The sequence below is a fragment of the Cibotium barometz genome, chromosome 43 (assembly GCF_041138505.1).
Source record: "Cibotium barometz isolate CiBa-2024 chromosome 43, ASM4113850v1, whole genome shotgun sequence".
In the NCBI taxonomy this organism is placed as follows: domain Eukaryota; kingdom Viridiplantae; phylum Streptophyta; class Polypodiopsida; order Cyatheales; family Cibotiaceae; genus Cibotium; species Cibotium barometz.
This window is the reverse complement of record NC_141088.1, coordinates 15,588,236-15,610,824: the sequence shown is the minus strand read 5'-3', so window position 1 is coordinate 15,610,824 and position 22,589 is coordinate 15,588,236. Positions and strand designations below refer to the sequence as shown.

The following is a 22,589-nucleotide window of genomic DNA, read 5'->3' as shown; positions in this document are numbered from 1 at the left end:
TCAATCATCTGGCCAATTGAAACCAGATTTTTTGTTATGTTCGGAACATGAAATACATTTGCAAGTTACTTCACTTTGCCATCGTGCATAGACAATGGCACATCTCCAACATGGGCAATTGGATGAGCAGTGTCATTCCCTGTTCCCACAAAACCTGGTCTTTCAAGGTTTTTCATCTCCTTGAACCACTCCCCCCATGACTTGTCATGTGGTTCGAAGCACCTGAATCAATGTACCATACATCATCTTTATGTGCTGCTTCAACATTTTCAGACATGGCATTAATGACACTGCATAACAAACAACCTTTCACTATCCTCATTGTTTTTGCTCGAGGATGCATAGTTGTTTTGCTGTAATTTTCCATTTTGCATGTCAGCTTGCTTCTTATAACAATCTGCCTGCACATGTCCAGGCTTACCCCCACAATAAAAGCATCCACGTGTATCATTATACTTCCTTTGCCAATTTCCATGACCTCTTTAACTCCCCTTGCCTCTGAATTGGTCTCTTCCACTTGCGTGTTGTTGTTGTTGTGAATTCTGGGACTGTTGTTGTTGCTGCTGCTGTTGGCCATAATTCTGATTACCTGTTCGGCCACCTCCTTGGTCGTGTCCACGGCCTCTTCTACCTTGTCCTCTTCCTGAACTTGTGTTTTTGTTTTGTGAAGACTGTTGATCTTCTCCCAAGCTCTTCTCTTCTATAATCAACATAGACACCAAATCTGTGAAATTGGGAATGTTTTTCCGAGTCTGAAATAGACGCCTTGAACGCCTTGTATTGTGGCCCGAGACCACGTAGGCAGACTTCCACCTTATCATCATCATCTACTGAAACGCATCTACTGAAACGCCAATGAATGCAAGGGATTCCACAATATCCTTGATCTTCAATGCATAGTCATTCACAGACATACTCTTTTTCTCCACAGTATGAAGTTCATTCTTCAACTGTATCTTTGGTACCTTGGTATTCGTTTCATAGAGTTTTACCAAGGTGTCCACGCCTCCTTGGGAGACTTGGCATCCTGTATGTGCCCAATCATGGTGTCTTGTATACTGATAGAGAGCCAATACATAACTTTTTTGGCTCCTTGGTTCCAATCCTTGAACTCTTTCACATCTGTAGTAGCAGTCGGATTGATCTCCGGGATCTCCGGTGCCTCTTCATGCTCACCTTCTATATAGTCCCAGTAACCCTTTTCCATCAAGAAATTTGTCAACCTGAACCTCCAAGCATGGAAGTTGTTCTTATCAAGCTTCTCAGCAACAATTTGGTTTATGCCATCATTTGACATCTTGCCAGACACACAAATTTACCAGAAACAGCACTCTGGTTTGTCTTGCACAAACTGCTGTATTTTCTGCAACAGCGGTACTGTATATAGAAACCATTGCTTCATATATTCAATGTATGACCTTTTGGTGTATCTACCTTGACTTCTTAATATAAGATAATGGTAGTAGATCTTGTTAACCCTAGGAATGGGTTAACATTCCCCCTTTCTAATGTCGATCGCATCCTCATGATTGCATGGAAGACCTTTGTGTGGGGAGAATTGATAAGCTTTTTTGATGGATTTTGATGACGTTCAATGGTCTTTGTTTTTCTGGAAGGAATAATAAAGGCTAGTTAGTAAATGAAAAGGTTAGAGATTAGAGAGAATTCTTAACGGGGTGGGGTGGTGCAAGTTTTTTGCGAGTGATTGCAATTTTATATTTTTGTGAGCATGTTTTTTTTGTTTATATTTTTTGCTCATTTTGTTTTTGGCGATCATAAGCAAAGTTACATGTTATTTGTGTTAGTTGGGTAACTAAGAGATAGTAATTATGGGGAAGAACAGAAGGAAGGATTTGGAGAAACATAGACAAAATCATTAGAACGAGATTGTGATTCTCAGTTCCTCATCTAATTCATTGAAGTTGGGGCATGGGAGGTTGAGGTTTTGAGGTAGCTGTAGGTGAATTACGATATTGTGCATGTGTCGTGACCAAAGGTTTTGCAATATATGTAGTACAAAAAGACAAGCCTCATGTATGCACATTGGGGATTGGGATGGACATAGTTATGGCATTGAACACAAGGCATTTCACCCATCACTTTGAGAGGCATTAAGGATGTTTGGTTTTGAGGGGGCTCATCCTCTCTTAGAGATGTTGGTTCAAAGCTTTTAAGCAAGGTTGTACTGAGAATTCAGGGAATGCCATTGCTTCACTTCGTTGAGATGAGGAACATCTCATATCGTGATCATCCTCCATTATGTTGTCATCTAAATGTATTGCTTCTTGTGACGACATTGATCGAATGTTTCCGGATTGGATACAATGATAAATTTGTGTAAGCTTTTATTCTTTATGCCCATCATGAAACATCTCTTCAATTGAGCATCGTTTAGTTTCTCCCATGGCTCACATTGTGAGTCTAAAATTTTTATCTGAAGGATAAAACCTCTAATGGTTTTGTTTTGCTTAGCTCAATTGAATAGAGATCTTTTGTTGCATTCCATTGATCACCTTGTCTTAAAAAGCCGTAGATAAAGGATATTTTCAAGGTCCTGAATTTCATCTTAATCGTCGGCATCAATGTGATGAACCATCGACTGGCCTTTCCCACTAACCATTAGAGATTTTATCTGAAGGATAAAATCTCTAATGGTTTTGTTTTGCTTATGCTCAATTGAATAGAGATCTTTTGTTGCATTCCATTGATCACCTTGTCTTAAAAAGCCGTAGATAAAGGATATTTTCAAGGTCCTGAATTTCATCTTAATCGTTGGCATCAATCTGATGAACCATCGACTGGCCTTTCCCACTAAGCATAGGTTCAACGCACGTACCTTGGTGGGGCAGTTTGGATTTCCAAAGGCTTTGCATCTTTGTTCAAACATTTGTATGAATTGAATAGGATCAGGCATTCCATCATATTTGTTCATGATTTTGGAAATATGTACATCCCTATTTTTGTACGAGTCATTGAGATCGTGTAGGTGCTAATGTGGTTAGAGACTCACTTACTTTGTATTATGAGAGATATTCACTTATATACATGACCACCATAACACTTAAACTGTTTGGCCGACCGAGAACTTTAGTCTTATAAGAGGCTTAATGCTATTATTAATGACCTCTCATAATATATCCATGAAGTACATCACTTGCGACTTCATCTTCCTAACTTACTACCACATGCTCTTGAAGCGGAAATCGCCATAAGTATTCCATCAGACCATTATGGGGGCCCGTCCAAGTTGTAGATTTGGACACCATTACGGGGGCCCGTCCAAGTTGTAGATTTGGACACCATTTCTTCATATCTTGAATGTATGACCTTTTGGTGTATCTACCTTTACTCCTTGATATAAGATAATGGTAGTAGATCTTTTTAATCCTAGGAATGGGTTAACAGGCCTTCCATTTCTGGAGCTTCATTAGTGTTTTCCTATTCCTCAATCAGATGTTTGGCTATGAGCTATACTCTGCAAGAAGCTCCACGAGCGTATGGCCTTGCCAATTGACCCCTCTTCTTGTATGACTAGGAATGCTACTTAGGGACAACCTCTCGATCCTAACTACCTTGGCTTCTCTTACTATCACGATAATAGGACTTTGGTGTGGTCAACACCGATCATGTTTGGGTCATAAATCTTACACTCATTCACATTGGTTCATCCTGCTCTACAGCCCGGGCCTTTCACTCTTACAACTTTGAAGGTGGCCATTCTTTCATCAAGGCCTGGAAGTCAGTCGTGGATTGGAGACCCACATCTGATCAAAGTTCTCATTGCCTACTATGAGAGCAATGTGGGTCGCTTCATGAAAGACATTGCTTAGGACCAACGGGTCACACAGAAGGTGTACGATATACTTTGCATGCCTTATCTCTTGGCCTTTCTTCATCTGCCCCCAACCGTCCCTCATAGCTATGCTTAGGTTCGAGAATCCTCTTTTTGTTTTACCCAAGACTCTCCAGGAGCTCTCCAATGCTTGGTGAAGATCCATCGTGTCAACTACCAAATGTGTGAGTGGTGTAAATGTGGAACAGTCACCCAGGCACATAATTGTCAACTCGTGTTGAGCTTGACATCTCAACACTCCCCCTCAAGCTCAACCCCATCTCCAAGACTCTAAGCATAGTGTGGAATCTGGGAAGCTTCTCTTCTCCTAACAACAAGTCCTTGGTGAAAATGTTAGCAACCTTCTCCTCTGTGCTGACGTACAGCTGACGTACATGAGATCAATATCTCCAGCTAAGACCTTCTCCTCTGTGCTGACGTACAGCTGACGTACATGAGATCAATATCTCCAGCTAAGACCTTCTCTCTGATGAAGTTATAATGGACCTCTATGTGTCTTGTCCGCATATGAAACACTATATTCCTAGCCAATTGTATGCTACTAAGGTTTTCACAATAAATGACAACCTACCAGTCTAGATGCAGTCCCAAATCTCCAAGTAGCTTGTGTAGCCAGGCTACTTCACATGTTACCATCACAGCACCCATGTACTCTACCTATGTTCTCGACAAGGCAACCCTTACTACTCCAAATAACAACACCACTCCTAAAGGAAAGCATAAATCCATTAGTAGATCTTCTATCCAAGATGCTATCAACCGAATCTGCATCAGTGTATCTATACACTTGTAACTCTATACCAGCCCAATCTGCATCAATGTATCCATACACCTGTAACTCCATACCATAGAAGAGACTATAATCCATTGTGTACCTCACTTAGCATAGTGTGCTCCAACATAGTGGGATTCTCCAACATCTCACATGTATTTGCACTCAGCATGCCATTCTAATCCAGTGGTCAGAAATGGGCTCACAACCAACCATGCCATATTTGGACAACATGTCCAAAGCATACTGTCATTATGTGATAACCATATGTCCTCAGGTGTCCTCATGACCTCAATTCCAAGAAAATATCTTAGCTCTCTAAATCCTTCATGTAAAACTTCTTCTTGAGGAGACCCTTCACATGCTTAACTTGTTGTTCATTGTCACCCCCAGCAATCGAGTCAAATATAATGAGATGACAATCCCCTTATCACTCTTTTGCATATAGAGTGAATGACGTGCATCTACCATATGAAATCCAATAGTGACAAGATACTCTACAATTTTGTCATGCCATGATCTTAGTCCCTGTTTCAAACCATACAATGCTTTACACATCCTGCACACATAATTTAGGTGACTCAAATCCTCATAACCAAGTGGCTGGTCCAAATACACCTCTTCTTGCAACTTACCATGCAAGAATGCATTCTTTGCATCCATCTGATGTAAGATCCAATCTTTTGATGCAACCACTACAATTACAACTCTCAAGGTTGCCATCTCAGAAACTGGGTTGAATGTCTCCTCCTAACCAATGCCATAGGTCAGAGCATAACCTTTAGCAACCAATCTAGCTTTGTACCTACTAATGCTTTCATCTAAGTTGTGCTTCACTTTGTACACCCACTTAACATCCAATGGCCTTTTTACCCTTAGGCAAAGGCACAAATTTCCATGTCTTATTCACATCCAATGTATCCATTTCTTCATCCATGGTTGTATCCCAATTTGCATGCCTAACACATGTGGATTCAACATCCTACACAACCTTTGCCATGCATGCATCACGGTGAGCTACCCAACCATCATACATCAATCTCTGAATAGTGTTTTTTACCCTATTGGCTTGAAATATTGGAGCTTTTATGGCTCGTGCAAATGTGTTGTCAGTCTTGGAGAATACAATATTCACCCCCGTACTTAGCCCAAAGTTGAAGGCAACTTTGGAGAGTGTGTTCCAATGCCAAGTTGCTTCTCTTCAGCAAGCAAGTGGTTTGAGGAGTTCTTATCTCTTTAGCATATATAGTTTAGAAACTCTATCTTTAACATTTTTTCTTCATCAACATGTGTAGTTTTGGGAATTCCTCTTAAAACTTCTTTCTCCGCAGATATATGGCACTCTAGAGTTTCTGAACATCAATAACGTCTTGCTTGCAAGCACTTATGAGATTTTCAAATCAAGCAAGGTCAAACATCTTCGGAATAGCATTGGGCACTGCCTTGTGTGTAATACAAACACCGAGATTATAGAGGTGCCACTCTTGCAAAGCGAAGGTGACTCAAAGTGATCGCTCCATTTTGAAAGTAAGCTTGGTTGGTCTGATTGTAGACAAAGTCCTTTCTTTGCAAACTCCATTCAAGGTTCTCTATCACCAAAATGTTATAGAGGCTCGTGACACTCTAGCTTCTATAACTAGAGTTGACACATTTATGATTGATTACTCTAGTGAAGTGATTAACTTACAAAGAACTTACCCTTTGATTGTAAAGACTTTCATTCATGTAATGGGGAGTCCAAGTTCTAATTTGCTATTCGATGTTGAGTTCGCTACTCGGTTTAATATTAATTGTGCTTTTGTTAGTCTCACCACCTTGATAATCAAGATGTTTCTTTGGTCTTGCAATCACTCAGAAGATTTAAGTGTGGCTATCTAAGTCTAGTGAATAAAATTGCATCTCTTTTTCTAGATAAGTTGAAGTCCAACGACCCTAACATCATGTCCTTGCTCTATCAATGTTATGCTTGCCCTGCACTTGTGTTCAGTTAATTGATGAAAGAGCTCTTAGTAAATTCCTTGGCTTTAATCATGGTTATAATAAACCTATTTGCAGAAATCTTTAAATGTAAATTTGAGATTTATATATATAATTCAGTTGAGGCCACACCTAAAATAATTGGGGTTGGTAATGGAAATTTGAAAGAAATTGAGTTCAATATTATGGTTCTCAACTCAAACAAGGGTTTTTATGTCTATTTGATGGATAAATCAACCTTAGGCAAACATAAAAGAGTATATTGGACTAGTGATGAGGAGAAACAATTGCTATATCTCCTAGGTGTGGTAGTCAACTAGCCACTCGAGAGCTTGCAAGCGCATTTCTTTTGTCCAATCCTACATGCATGCATGACATTAAGGGTACTAGCTCTAAAATCAATACTCTCAAGCACACTAACGAAGAACTGTATATAACTAAAACAACAAGAGCTAGCAATCAAAGAGATGCATTCGAGCTTACAAGGCAATAAGAGATACTCCAAATTATGCATGTTTAGCATGTGGACACTTAATGTTTACTTCTTAATTTAGCACTATCACCTAAACCTAATGTGAGCATTGTTTCATTGGCCTCAAGTCAGTATAGGAGCTATAAACTACATAACCCCAAAAAATCCACGCTAAGTTTATCAAGGCTTAACCACATAGGGTTTAATACCCCACTTGAGATAATTAAGAGGCTGAAGTCAATTGAGATGTGATTAGTCTTAGTACATATGCCTTTTGCAAAATTTAGAGAGGTAACTTTTGATGGGCAATTTGGCTTGCGTGGTAGTGTCATAAATGTTATGGCTGACATGGACAAAGCCCAGAAAGAACTTCCTAGATTTATTAGCAAAGAAGCTTCTGTTCTGGTTAGTATCAAGCACAAATAGTCATTCAAGCATTGTTACATGAGTGGATTGGTTAGGCCTACTTTGACTATGTTGGCAATGAAAGACCTTCTTATAACCATACTTTATAAATCTAATAACATAACATTAAATTCAGATTGGCTAGGTCACATTCATAAGTTGCAATCCATGCAACAAATAGATGACAAGGATGTAAATGCAACAGGTGAAGATGAAGATAATCCATTTACTGATGTTTTATTGCATGGAATTAATACTGCTCAACAACAAGTAGTTGATCTTAATGACTCATGGATAAACATCGCACCAAGTGAAGGTAATCATCCTCTAAGCTTATTTAAAGATGAGAATTGTGAGGAACTATCATTCCCTTCTATTTTCTACGGTGAGCCATAAAAATATCACGCTTTGGCCATCAAAAACTACCAAATTATATCAAAAGGGGAATTATTGCACAGTAATAGGCGATTTGCTCAAAGCATGAAAAATCTATTTTTTAAGGTAGTAAAAATCATGACACAAAAGGTGTTGTCTTCAATATGGATACAAATGCTTTAAGGAAAACTCAAAGAACATTCACTTTGTGCTAAAGATGTTGCACACAGGACACCAACATTGAAAAAATACTGCATTTAAGACTAGGCTACAAAGATTTTAACGCTTTGAGGACCTCGCCTGATTTACAAGCCTGATTTACAAAGAGAAATTAAAAAAGAATTTATTTGTAATGATACGACAGCTAGGGTCTCCCATGTTTTTTGTTACTTTTCCGAAAAGCGATGGGAACCATATAAACTGCCTCATTGCTCTTAACCCGCAGTAGTAGGTAGATACCAATCAACCCAGAGCATCACTTTTACGAGACTTAGTGCGCTCGAACCCAATCACAACAACAACATATTATGTCCACCGATTCCAGGCCATGAAAAAATTACTTAGATCGAAGGCTCATATTTTGGGAGAATTTCACGACTATTTTTTTGTTTACTGAGTTTCAAACCCGAGGAAGCCAACATGACCACAACTTACTTTGGGTTAAGAACGCTCCTCAACTGGACAAGAATAGCAATAAATAAATCACAGACTTCATTGACGAGTACATTAGTACCGACATTGGCCTATTGTCACCTGACATTCAAGAAGCTCAAACCCATAGACATTGCAAACAATGTTTGGGCAAAAAAAGGTAATGTCACTTCGAGTTCCCAAGGTTCCCAATGCCTTGCACTATGATCATAAGACCTTTAGAAGAAACCTTCATGCCAACTGAAAGACTTAAAATTATACATAAGCTTATTAAGCAATCCTTAGAAAAACTAGACCTTCCCACTACTCTTCAATTTGAGGCATGGCTCGCCAACATGAACATAACACGATGAATATATCGTATACCTGCGAAGCAAAGCCTCCACACCAAAATTAATGCTAAAATGATAAATCAAAGACATTTACACAAATAACTTCAATAAAAGTGTTAGCGCTTTTTTGGGATGCAAATACTGACATTCAATACGTATTAAATGCCCATGGTGCAGCTTCATATTGTACATCATATATAACAAAATTTGATAACACACTAATTAAAGCCATAAAAATTGCGCTAGATTGGTGCGTCCAAAACAATACAAGTACGCTTTAAAGGCTTCGCAAAATAGGCAACACCCTTTTAAACACTCAATAAGTTCACAGCAAGCTATTTACATTGCTCTTTCACTGCCACTTTGCAATACAACCAGAGAATTTGCTTCTTCAACACCAGCCCACAAAATCAACACTCTCTATTACTTAAGAGACAGCATATGCTGGCAAAGCTTGAGCCTGATAGCACTTGTATCTTCTTTGATTCTATTATAGAAAAGTATATTAAGCATCCTTCGCAATTGCATCATATCTATTTGGCACAATTTGCTTCTTGCTTTAACTTGACAAATAAGGCATATAAATTACGCACAAGCAGCAGGATAATACACTACATGCAGTACAACATAGTCAGAGACCCTGAGAACTATTATAGATAGCAATGTCTTCTATTTCTACCATTTCACGATACTGAAAATAAACATCTTGAAACCCACGGTTCTTGGCATGATGATTGTGTGGACCATCAGGATAATTAAAGAAAATGAGATAAACTTTGACCAAGAAATCTTGGTTTCCACCCTAAGAAATGCTTGTTCTCTGACATCTAGCTCTAACTCTATAGACACCTCGAATGAAAGTGCCTCGTCAAATCTTGACATTGACGTGGACATGCATAAAATGCATGAGTCAAGAACCAATTTAACTCTAAACATTAAACAATTGGTATCAATGGCTAACCTAGAATACCACACAAGAATATGGACCCTTAATTCTCAACAAAGACTCATCTTTGATGACATTATGCTAAGGAAATGCTTGGCCCCTCAAGAAACAATCCACTTGTTTTTAACAAGAGGTGTAGGAACAAGGAAGACATATACCTTACTTCTATTGGTTCAAGGTCTTATTAGAGTGTACAACAACCAATGCTCTAATTTCACCCCCATGACTCACCCTCTATACTTATGTTGGCGTATACAGGCAAGGCCGCATTTAACATTGGGGGCACCACTATACACTCAACATTTCATTTGCCCTTGGTAACTACTTCACGTACAACCCTTGCTCCTAAAAAACTGGACTCGCTCTCCAGATTGTACGAAAACTTGCAATGTGTTGTCTTTGATGAGGTTTGGCTTATAGGCAATAACACCTTTTTTCTGGCTAACCAAAGGTTGTGAGCAATTAAATGAGTTCACAACAAGCCATTTGGAGGGTGTGACGTGATCTTGTGTGGTGACCTTTGCCAGGCTAGCCCATTTTATGACCATTGGATCTTCACAAAAAAGAAAATGAAATTTTAGAAGTGCTAACACCTTCTTACTAGCACATCTATCCTCGTTATTATGAACTAGAAGGAAATAATGAGACAAGAAAATCAAATATTCATAAGCATTCTTAATAACATAAGAATTGGCTCACAAACAATTAAGGATCTTCAATACTTGAATTCCATGTACTGTCGCTCGCCAAAAACGCAACAAAAAATTACCTACATATATTACGCTAATAAAGATAAAGATAAGCATAATCAAGAGGTATATAACCACAGTTCTAGTGCACCGTTTCTACTAGACACTATAGACAAGCGGCATAAAAGCTGTGCTAAAAACACCGCAATCCCCAGTGACTCAAAACTAAAATTGGGCTTGCACAAAACTATACATTTAAAACTAGATATTATTGTGGAGATGTGTGCCTGGAAACTTGGATATAGTTGATGGCCTCGTTAATGGCACAAATGCTATATTTAAATATGCAAATCTAAATCACCCATTTCCTTACATTTGGCTTGATTTTGATAATCCAAAAATAGGCCAAAAAACACGATACAACAATGCTCACTTATACTCCACCACCAGTAAACATAATTGGACACCAATACACAAGACTACAAGAGAGTTTCAAATAGGCAAAAACATATTGAATACAATAACCAGAACACAATTTCCAATACAACTGGCTGTCACGAGACAATCCAAAGATCTCAAGGATTAACGATGCAAAGTTTGGCATTTAGCCCCAGAAACATAAAAACACATGGCCTCGTCTACACACCACTCACGTATAAGGGATCCCCAAAACCTTACTTATTAGATCCATTAGAACAAAAACATATTAAACTAGATAATGGTGTGATCCAAGAAAATGAACGACTTCGCCTACAAGCCAAATGGCCAATAATAAATAGATATTTCACAAATTCTCATCCAAAATATATTATACTATAGTCTCTAAATATTATATCATTACAAGCACACTTTGAAGATATAACTATGGACCCAAACCTCTTAGCCTCACATATAATTTTCCTCCAAGAAACAAAACATAAAGAACACAAACAATACAACTTACCAAATATTTCTCAAATAAACTCTTTTGGCCCAAATGGCATTTCCACTTGCTACAAATCATCACTTTCACTCATACGAAAATACATTACTCACAACACCAACCAATTGAAATCATTACCACTCAATTCAAAACATCACGCAATTTCATAATTTGCACATAATTAACATTTACAAACCACCATCGGCTCCGACATTAATCAAAGCACTAGATAACACACTTAAATCAACTCATGCCAATAATCCAACATTACTAGTGGGTGACTTCAACATTGATGCAACAATACAAACGTCTACTTACCAAAAACTAACCAATTTTCTAAACAAGTGGGGATTTTACCAACAGGCAAGTCAATCAAACAACTACAATATACGGTTCTACACTTGACCATATTTGGACTAATACTCGTATTGTCGAAACGATAACTGTAATAAATTATTACTATTGGTTTAACCATTCAATTGCCTACATTCTTGTTTTCCTGCACAGTGATAAGGCAGGCCATCATGATTCCTCACCTTGTTAGGTTTTATAAGTTGTTTTGATTTTTGAGTTTCTAGATGTTTTTGGTGTTTTTTTTTGTTGGCTCAGTTTTGGACAAGAAAGAATAATTTGCATGCAAATCCTCTTAAGTGAAGCTCCGATCTTCAGCCAATCTAAAGATGCCCAAACGTAAGCACAAGTGCTTAGGAACGCGTATATGGTTTAAACTTAAGATGTACGCATTCAAAGATCAAAAGAGATTTCATGGGTGCACCTATGTGCATTATGGAATCCCTAAGTTAGGTCTAAGCATGGCCAAGTAGCCCAACTTTCCTTAACAACTCCAACTATGTGTATAGCCAAAATTTTAGAGAAAAAAGCTCTCAGGAAATCACCCATCCCATTTGTATTCATACTTAACCTTGGAGTTTTGTGTAACCCAAACTGTGGATTTTTCTTGTGAATACTTTGTGCAAAACTTTGAGGTTCTTATTTTTTGACTTTACTAAGCATGAAAACGAATAGATTAGTAAAATAAGTAAAATTTAAGCATTTTTTTCAATTTTTTATGATTTTTTTGTTTGATTAGTCTTTCCTAACGCATTGCCAATGTATGTATCTATTATATTGCAAGGGAAACAATACAAAGATCTAAGCTCTAGGCTTATCCAAAACTTTTTTTGTAAAAATATGTTTACAACTATCATATGCAACTATGTATTCTAAATATATCTAGTTAGTTCATGGCATGCTCTGAGAACAAAGAATAACTAAATAATTAGATTCACAACACGTCTAAGAAAAATAATAGAAAAAACACAAAACACCAACTTTTTTTCCATTCTCTTTTTCTTCTTCACACCTTTCTAAGAATATACCAAGCGTATGTGGGATGTGAACACATCACTCACCACACCAAGCTATGGAAAGCTCTAGAGGAAACAACAAGAAGAAAAACTATAGAAGCACAATAGCAGTCCTCGATAGCGGCCTATTCTGATCTCTCCTAGAACACATTCACAAGATAAATACTTGAACAAGCAACAATCATCGTGGAATCTTACCAATGTGATGCAATGGATGTAACCCTCTCTTCTTTTAGAGAGCTCTAAGTCATCATCATATTCCTCCTGATCCATTGCCACTCTAGCTCAGCTGTAGTTCACTACTTGGGATAGCCACACACTCCTCTCTCACACACCTCTATGGTAGCTACATAAGCATAAGGATAGAGTAGAGAAGAAAGAGCAAGACTTAATTTCACAATGGGAGAGTGTGTTATATTATGAGAGAAAACTGACCTATATTCAAGGCCATAAGTGTTCACACACATTTAAGTTGTGGCCAATCAGGTGCTCAAGGCTCATAAGTGGCCTATTGCTTATATAATACTTAATCTCATAATATATATATGTGCAATACATTCACATGGGGATTCACCCTAGCTTGGTACTGCACGCTCTTGGAGTGAGAATTGCCATCATAATTATTCCATCGGCGGCGAGGACAATTAATGAGCTCCCATCCAAGTTATAGATTTGGGCATTGCTTCATAGATTGATTATATATCCTTTTGGTGTCTTCCTCTCTTTGCTCTTTGATCTATAATATTAGTGGCAAGTATCTATTAATTTTAATATCTTGGTTGGAGAATATGGATCTTAATTTGTGGTTAAAGATATGAGAAAAGCTTGTAATGATCATAGGTAAGCACAGGAGGGCTTTTAAAATATTTGTGATAGCTTTGTGGGGTGAAGGGGGAAGCAAAATTTATTTATTAGGTCATGTTTTAGTTGAGATGATGATGTGGATGTCCCACAAGGTAAGTTTTGAGGGGAGGAGGGGATTGAGGGGTCTAGGTGGTGAGACTATGAGTTGTATTAGGGATTATAGGGGGTGGGAAGTAGGGAGTAGGGAGACAAAAAGTGCAATAAAATATGGGACCATCTCTCCTTTTCTATAAATCTTATCACTTTTTTAAGCTCAATAATATATTCCTTATGATGCCCTTTTTGAGTTCATTCCACCCCTAATGACTAGTGTTCACATGCATATCTTTACATATGGGGTAGCAAAATCATGCTCTTCTTTGCATAACTAGTCCTCTGGCATTGTGCTTGTAGAATTATAACAAAATGGTTACTTTTTTAAACTAAGGATTCTCTATCTTCTTGATTCAATAAAATATGTCCTCTCACTATCACCTTCTTCATCTATAAAAATACCATGAATATAATATTCTAACCCACTGTAAAAGCACATATTGTAAATAGTTATTAAATAAAACTCATGAGACTATATATTTAATTTTTTAAAACCTCATGAGACTCTATCAACAAGGTAAAGCAACAACCTTAACATATATATAATCACATTAACATTGTAGTACATAGTTATCCAAAAACTATTCATAAGATTTTTCCAAGTAAAATCAGACCAAGGTAAAGTAGCTACTCTACAAATTCAACATCAAGCATAACCACCAAATGATAGCTACCCAAGGACAAGGGCCACTCGCCCAAGATCTCAATCCAAACTAAAGATGGATTGAACAGAGAACTAATGTTATGAAGACCTCCTCTACGAGCGAATTTGTCCATTATATTGTTTTAAAAATGGATGAACTCAATTATACATGATCCATGATTCACAAAATCACAAATATACCCACTTGGTTTTACCGATTAAAGGTGAATAGTCTCTTTAAGCAAGTATTACTTGCTACTTTTAACTAAATTATACTCTATAGATTAGGTTAAATATATGAATTTCAACCTTCTCTTCATTTTTCCTCTTTCTTTCCACCTTGTCCTTCTTTTGTTTCTTTCCATTCCCCTTCCCGTCTAATTTGGGTTTTCTCCATTAATGGCCTTTGCATTTCAAGTGTCTAAAGCCCAGCCTCTTCTATAACACTGTGGGCAACATCAACTAGTCTCTTTGTCGACACATTGCTTAAATCTCCTCTCATAATCCTCTCCCTTAGTTTGTCCAAATTAGGTCCTGTTCCCAAATGTTTGCCAGACATGTAGGCATTGTAGTGTGCACTTTGAAGCATAGGCATTGCGAGGTCTGAAGCATTGGCCTCATATAAGCTTATGTGTCTAGCATACCCATGAGCAGCTCTCATACTTGAATGCTTTGTCTCTGACAAATTCACAGAAGGAACAAATCATGTGTCCTTATGTTGTTGCATGAATGATCCCCCCCATTGGGAAACCCGTATATCCCACCATGCCAACCATGTCTCAAGGGCAGACAACTCGTCATCTTTCACATGCATAGGTGTCCTGCCACTTCATTAAAGCATCTTTACAAATCTCTACACTAGCATGCAATGTTGCTCTCTTCCAGTTTCTACACTAGCATCCAATGTTGCTCTCTTCCAGTTTCTACATAGCAGCTTATGCTCTTCTTGAAAAGGAGGCCTAATGCAATTCCTTGTATGCTCATTTCCCAATGAAAACCACATGTTCTCTCTTTACCATCCATTGAGTACATGGAATATGAAGTACATGGTGTATCGCATAATGACTTGCTTTTGTTCATTTTGAGGATTAATCTTTATTGAATACGTATTCAAAACTTCCATGAGTGAATGGAAAGGACCAATGATCATTCTATGTTTTTGTTTATGTGAAGACAATATGTATAAAAATCAATTGCGAATAGAGTTTTACACAACGTTTCTCAAAAGCATCGCTCGAACTCTAGGCTCGCTCAAACGCAGTCGCTCGATGTTTCAACTTACTCCTTAGATACAATGTTTCCAATCATGATTTATCTTTTTTTGCATTTGAAAACTTCCTCACATTCTATTTGGATTTGAGGGGATTGTTATATATAAGTCTGTATAGAAGGGTTCATATGCTTTTTCAACATGGTATGTAAGCCACAAGCCATAAATGAATCTCTAATGTTATGTAGTTCAAGAACCATGCAAGAATCACAATTACTTGGTTTGGAGGCATGATTTTGATTATGATTCTCGCAAGTAAAATTGCATGAAGAGAGAACCCACACTTACCATAAAATAACAAAACTAAGCTAAACTTGTTATTGAGCTAGGTTGGAGTATGTATATATGAGAGATTATATTAAAGAGTCAAGTTTCAAGTCTAAATTTTTGTGACAAAGAATCTACTATGACTCACTTGTGGGTGATGTAAAGCTCTAATGCACCAATGCATTAAGGAGACTGCCTTGCATGGTAGAGGATGCACAAGGCTAATGTCTTCCTAGAATATTCACAAATTCTTTGGTAAAAGGCTAGGCTCGTTAGGTGAGCTGTAGATGTTGAAGTCCAAATATACATCACATGTGTTGTTTAAACAATAGATTAATCCCTGCTTTTACCTGGAGATTAATCCATAACATGCCCACAATTTGGACTAATACCACTATTATTGATCACAATATTGCTAGGATATTTTCTATCATTATTTATCACAAGATTTCGCTCCCCCACTACTAGCCTATTACTCAATCCCTTACTTTGACAATGTTGCTTATAATTAATTTACCCAAACGCCTACAAGTCTACATTAATTAATGGATTGAGGTGGATTAATTATATCAAAAGGTTGTACCTTAGAGAAGCCCAAACCCCCCATCCAATGTTCAAAGATTTGTAGCCAAAAATAACATTTTCATTCTGGAAGTACAAGTGCCAACCAAAATTCTAGCATTGAAAACCTTCAAAACATGATATTCCAACCTTTGAATAGTGTAAAATTTGTTTTCATTTCTTGCAAATATGCCTATTGTACAAAGATAAATCAGAAACTAAAGGCACAAAGCTTGCATTAATGAGTTCAAGAAGACCCCAACTAAAAACACTTGAATATGGGTTAACATAGAGCTTTAAGTTTTTAATGATTGTGCTTCATCTTTCACTCAGATTTCTTCACTAAAGCATGGCTAATAAACATTTAAATACTTTCCTTAATGTGTAACCTCGTATAAACCAACAAAATAGCTATATAAAGATCTTGTCATGATTAGAGGTAAAACCTAAAAGTTTGTAGGTGTCCTAAGGTGTAATCTCACTACAAGAGATCCTTGAGAAACTATTGGAAAAATAGATGAAGCAAAAAGTCTTCTGCAGATGTAAGCATGAAGGGGAAAATAAACCCTAACCATAGCACTAAACCTTAGAACATATGAATCCTCTCTACACCATGTACTTACAGATGCTGTTTAAGACTTCCAAAGACTAACTCTATGGGGTACCCTCTGATGGTATGAAGACAAATGATGTTATGTTGGTGGTGGTGCAGCATCCTTTAGCAAGTGTTGACTCCATCCTTGCAATCTTTGGTCAAGAAGCCAAAGGTCTCAATCCTTTTCTTTGCTCTCAGACTAACCTCTGTGTCTACCTCTATTCTCATGTAGCCATCAAACTCCACAGGGTTGCCACCAGTTAGCTCAAGGGTTTCATTATACCATAGACTATCCTTTGCCCACAAAACACTAAAATCATCAAGAGTATAGGTATGCCTATACACATCCTTGAGCCCATCAAAGTACCCTGGCTTCCTCTCATTGGTTGCTATGTATACATACCTTGAACTGTCAATTTGGTCCCTTAGTTTCTCTACCAGTGACTCCACAGATGTATCAGCATCTAGATTAGGCCATAGCTCCTTATTGCTTACCTTGTCCCCCCTCAGAATGTGGACTACATCAAAGTCCCACTCCATTTGCCCACATATTGCATTCACAATGTCCATGATCCTCTTTGATTTCCACAGCAGGTGCCAAGGCCTCTGTATGGCCTTCTCAGTCTCACCCTCACATACTCGATACCAGTAGTTATCCGGCTCCGGCAACTCAAATTTTCTCATGATGATGGTGCTGTCATCCTTCTCTATCTCCATTGGAGTGACCCTGTAGGCCATGACCTCTTTGACAGTGGCTTGATTGTCAGGGTGGTTTTGGTTCCATTTATTCCACCCTTCTAGAAACTGCTTGTGCTCTATGACAGATGCTGAGTCCTTCAAATGGGCAAAATCAAAGTAGAATCTGAAGTCTTTCCCATCGTCATCGCCATGGCCGGGGTTGTTGGACCAAGAAAGACAGAGGTTTAGGTCCACAACTAGGGTTCTATTCAAGTATTGGGCTTCTCCAAGAGCACAGAGAAAGCTCCACAGGTAATGGTTCATGTTCTTGCAGTGGTCACCACCCCTGCCATAGAAAAGGTACCTGTGGTCATTGAATGTACTGATTTCCTCTGGTGGAGCCACCACAGGGACAGAATCTTCTATCACTTCAACCTCCTCCATCACTGTCACATTCTTCTCAGCAGGAGGGGCCACCACAGCACCAGTGTCAGCAACCATGTCAGCAGAAGAAGGCTTGGGTTTGAGCAGATTTTTGCCCCCAAAGGGGCTACCCTTCTTGGGTTTAAAGTGCTTTGCATTCTTGCCTGAGTGCCAGCCTGAAGCATCAGCCACACTATAGTTGCAAGCCTCATTCACAGTCAGGGAGAATCTCCTATAGTCTCTGTACATTCTCCATGATTTCTCCTTCTTTGCTCTGAACTTCCAAGCCACATCACAGTCATTCTCATCCAAGCCTCTCACAGGGATCTGGTAAGAGTAGAAACTCAGATCTGGGAACTGCTGAAGGTTGTAGCTGACGATGGCCGCAAGAACGCCTGGTTCCGAGCAGTTGATGACCCTCTCTTGTGGGTTGCAGCCAATCAAAGGGATAGGATCCTCTGCTGCCAAAGAAACCACTGTCTTATATGTGATGGCAGGCCCTTCCACTTCTGCAACAGTGGCATTATCGGCAGCGGAGAGGGTAAAATCCTCCCCGGTGTGAAGAACAGAGTCATCGGACTGGAAGGTTGCATTCTGCACAGAGCTCAGCACCTGAGTAAGAGCCTTGCCTGGCTCCACCCATGGGTCTGGGGACTGGTACCTGATGGAAATCACAGTGAAAATCAACACGCCCAGTATGAAGAAGCTGAAGAAAACATTGGTCAAGCCCTTCAACAGCTGTTGGGTGATGTATTCTCTGCTGCCTACCTTCATCTCAATCAGCTCTTGGGCTAAATCTAGCGGCTGAGTTGCTGTGCCCTCCCACTCATAGCAGAAGAACCTCTTGCTCACTCAACACTTGCCCCAAATGGGTCCTCAACTGAGCGCCCACATCACCATAGCGGGCAAGTAACTCAGCCCAAAATTAACGCAGTCCAAGATCGCCCAAAATCACTGCTCTGTCATAGCCACAAAACCTACACCAAAATGTCCGCGGCTCACGAAAGACAGCAACTACCCAAAAAGCCCAAAGCACGGCTCTAACATAGTTTACTGAAGCAGAAATTACCCAAAACAGCAGAGAAAGAAGGTGAAAATGGCTTGCAGAAAAAGCCTGGACATTGGGAAAAGAGATAGGAGAGAGAAAAGAATAATACTCCTTCGGTGATTCTCTCTCTTTCAAACTGTACTAACCTTCCACGTGGCAGCATGCAATTGCAAAAAGTATTGGAAAAAAATCATGCCTTTGGCATTAGGCTAGGCTGTTCTTGTTATCAATCTTTTGAACCAAGTGTCAATTTTTGAAAGTTACTTGTAAATTTGAGAGTCTAGGTTTGAAAATTCTAAAATTTTGGGTGGTTTTAGTTATAAACACCTCAAATTATTGTAAATTTGTCAAAAATACCTCCAATATTTAGAGATGGAGTTTTTTTCACCATTTGGTGGATTCTTTTTTCGTACAATGATGTTTTCTTTACCATTTGGTGGAGAACCTTTTTTCGTACACTGATCTTTTTTTGTCTCTTTCCCACAGTGCTTTGGATCCATCAAAAAAGCTTCACAAAGGACTATCTCAGTATGACTCATACTTAAGAGAGACTGCTTTGGATCCATCAAAAAAGCTTCACAAAGGACTATCTCAGTATGACTCATACTTAAGCGAGACTGCTCTCATGGTGGCGGTGGGGTGAAAATGTGAAATAAAATGAAAAAACAAAATGGAGAAAAACTACAAGTTGCTATGTGGGATGTGCAAAATGAGTGAGAAAGTGTTAGCTCTACGAATGCCAATGTGCTTCTAGTGTTATTTTGAATGAGGCAATGCAAATGTAACATTGCATGTCCATCAGTTGTGGTTTTTGAAAAACATGAGAACAACTCCACATTTGTTCACACATGCAATAATGGGGGCCATATTGTGCTAGGTGGTGACCCAATTACCATTATTGTTGTGGTCATATAGCCCAATTGAGAGGATACAACATTTTTGTTTAAGAAAAGGGTCCCTAAAGAAATAAAAAGGAATGATGTAAGGAGGCAATGGGGTGAGTAGCTTGCACAATTGTGAGATATGAAGATAAGGGAAGAAGTAGGATAAGGGAAGATGAAGCCAGTTGTCAAGGATGAAACATTTTTGTTTAAGAAAAGGGTTCTTAAAGAAATAAAAAGAAATTATGTGAGGAGGCAATGGGGTGAGAAGCTTGCACAAATGTGGGATATGAAGATAAGGGAGAAACAAGGTAAGGGAAGACGAAGCCATGTGTCTCATCATAGAGAGACAGAGAGGTGGATTATCAACAACTACTATACGAACATATGGTGGCTAGAAGTAATAAGTAACCCAAACCAAGGTTTTTCTCACACCAATTATGTAATAAGTAGCCAATCTAACAAGCATATAGTTTAGCCACCAAGCAAGCCTATTTAAAAATTTTCCCCTTGGCCCAAAAATGTAGACATTTGGACCTTTTCCTAAATATGCCCTTACACTCCCCCAACCCCACCCAACCCCACCCCCCCCCTCCACACACACACACACAAAGCGCACAATCCATGTTCTTGATTAGAAGCATCATGAATATACCATGGTAAAAGTAAGCTACCACTCCAACACAACCTCACACTCCTTCAGCTTTTCTTGTTTGTACGTTCCATGGCAAACCCCATTATACCAACTCTTTGCACTTCTTGTTTGCATGTACAATGGTAAACCATAGTTCACCAACTCTCCTCATGTACATGTATATACATTCCTAGCATCTCTCTCTCTCTCTCTCTCTCTCTCTCTCTCTCTCTCTCTCTCTCTCTCTCTCTCTCTCTCGTAACTTTTTTTGTCGGTCCTTTAAGCCTAGCATGTATAATCACAAGCCTCCAATGTCTAGTCTTGAGAGAAATAAAGTGAAGCCTTTATGTCAATTCAATGACTCAATGTGATTGTTTTTTTACATAGATAGCGAATCAACTATCCATGCTCCAATATTTACTAGCATTTAAGGATTACACATTGCTCTAAAATATGATAAAAAGTCACTTCACTTTACAAACTCATGTTATATCTCCTTCTCAACAATCAAATATGATAAAAAGTCACTTCACTTTACATACTCATGTTATATCTCCTTCTCAACAATCAAATATAAGCATGAGATTTGACTTGTTAAGTAAGTTAACAAGTCAAAGCTAAATTCTCAGCAACATGTCTTTTGGAAGTATAAGAGATCAAATATTAGACAATGAGCAAACTATAGAACATGATGATTTGAAATAGCTACACATTTTTTCAAAACAAGACCTACAAAAGTTATGTGAGATCCATATGATTTCTCTCTATACTTATGTTCATAAAAAACATTTACAAACTTCTTCTACATGAAAGATTCCAAGTTTTTGACATAAATAAAAAATTTAAAAATTATTTCCACATGTTAAGAAGTTAAAACCCTTATCACACAAAATGCACCTCTCTCATTATGTTAAGTTTGTATTAAAGTAAAGGCCATAAATATGGAAAGTAAAGGCCATAAATATGGAAATACTTGGTGATAGTAGTGACTATCATTATGTAGGTAATCTTGCTAACTAGAAAGACATCTATGCCCCCTCTTATTTTGCATGCCTTTATGGCACTCCATACTTTAGGTAACTCAAATCTTAAAAATACAAAATTTAGAATTATAGATATCTAATCTATACAATTTTCTAAATTCAAGAGAGTAAACAATAAGAAGAGTTTAATCGCTTAGTTAATCTTTCTAGGATTAAGAAAGATTGGAATGTAAAGAAGCAAAGAGGGTGGCGTTTTCATCAAAGGCATAGCATTTGAATTTAATTCAATCATCTGCAATTCATAAAAATCAAGAAAACCATAGATTTTTCATTAAAATTTGTAAACAAAGTAAGAAAATTAGCTTACATGGAGCTTGTAAGCTCTCCTTTGGCTTGAGGGTTCTACTATTGTAAGCTTACATGGAGCTTGTAAGCTCTCCTTTGGGTTGAGGGATTGAGGGTTCTACTATTGTTTGAAGCAATAGTGGCCACCAATTCAATTTGGAGAGGATTAGGCCAAAAACAATTGAATTATTAAAAAATTCAATGTACATAGCTCAGGACCAGAAGTAGAGTAACAGTGCATAAACACCATTAAGCTTTTACAAAGGGGGAGGCTTCTATTTATAGGAAAAAGTGAGCCTCTAAGCAAGAAAACTGATTCTAGAATTTTCCAGATTAGTTTGGTCAATTTTTGACCATTTTTTGGGTCAGTTTTCAGCTTACTTTTTGGATCTAGTTTTGAAATAGGAGAGAGGAGAGATGAAAATATCTCATTTTATTGATTAAAAATTGAGGATAATGATGAGAGAAAGGTGCCTACTTCATGAGGGGAGATCCCCACTCTGAGGTGTCAAAATTCAGTTTTTTAATTCTTTTCTTTGGTCC

At 38.1% G+C, this 22,589-nt stretch overlaps 1 protein-coding gene across 1 annotated transcript; it reads right to left on the bottom strand.

The window, feature by feature from the left end:
* Positions 1-16,866: 16,866 nt before the first annotated feature.
* LOC147613587 (uncharacterized) lies at positions 16,867-19,397 on the bottom strand. Its single transcript, XM_086781593.1, has one exon. The coding sequence runs from the start codon at positions 18,927-18,929 to the stop codon at positions 17,178-17,180; it is 1,752 nt and encodes a 583-aa protein (XP_086637719.1). The 5' UTR covers positions 18,930-19,397; the 3' UTR covers positions 16,867-17,177.
* Positions 19,398-22,589: the final 3,192 nt, after the last annotated feature.

Bases quoted from the DNA above. Each gene is read 5' to 3' on its own strand.
- LOC147613587 (XM_086781593.1), bottom strand. From the start codon at position 18,929: ATGAAGGTAGGCAGCAGAGAATACATCACCCAACAGCTGTTGAAGGGC.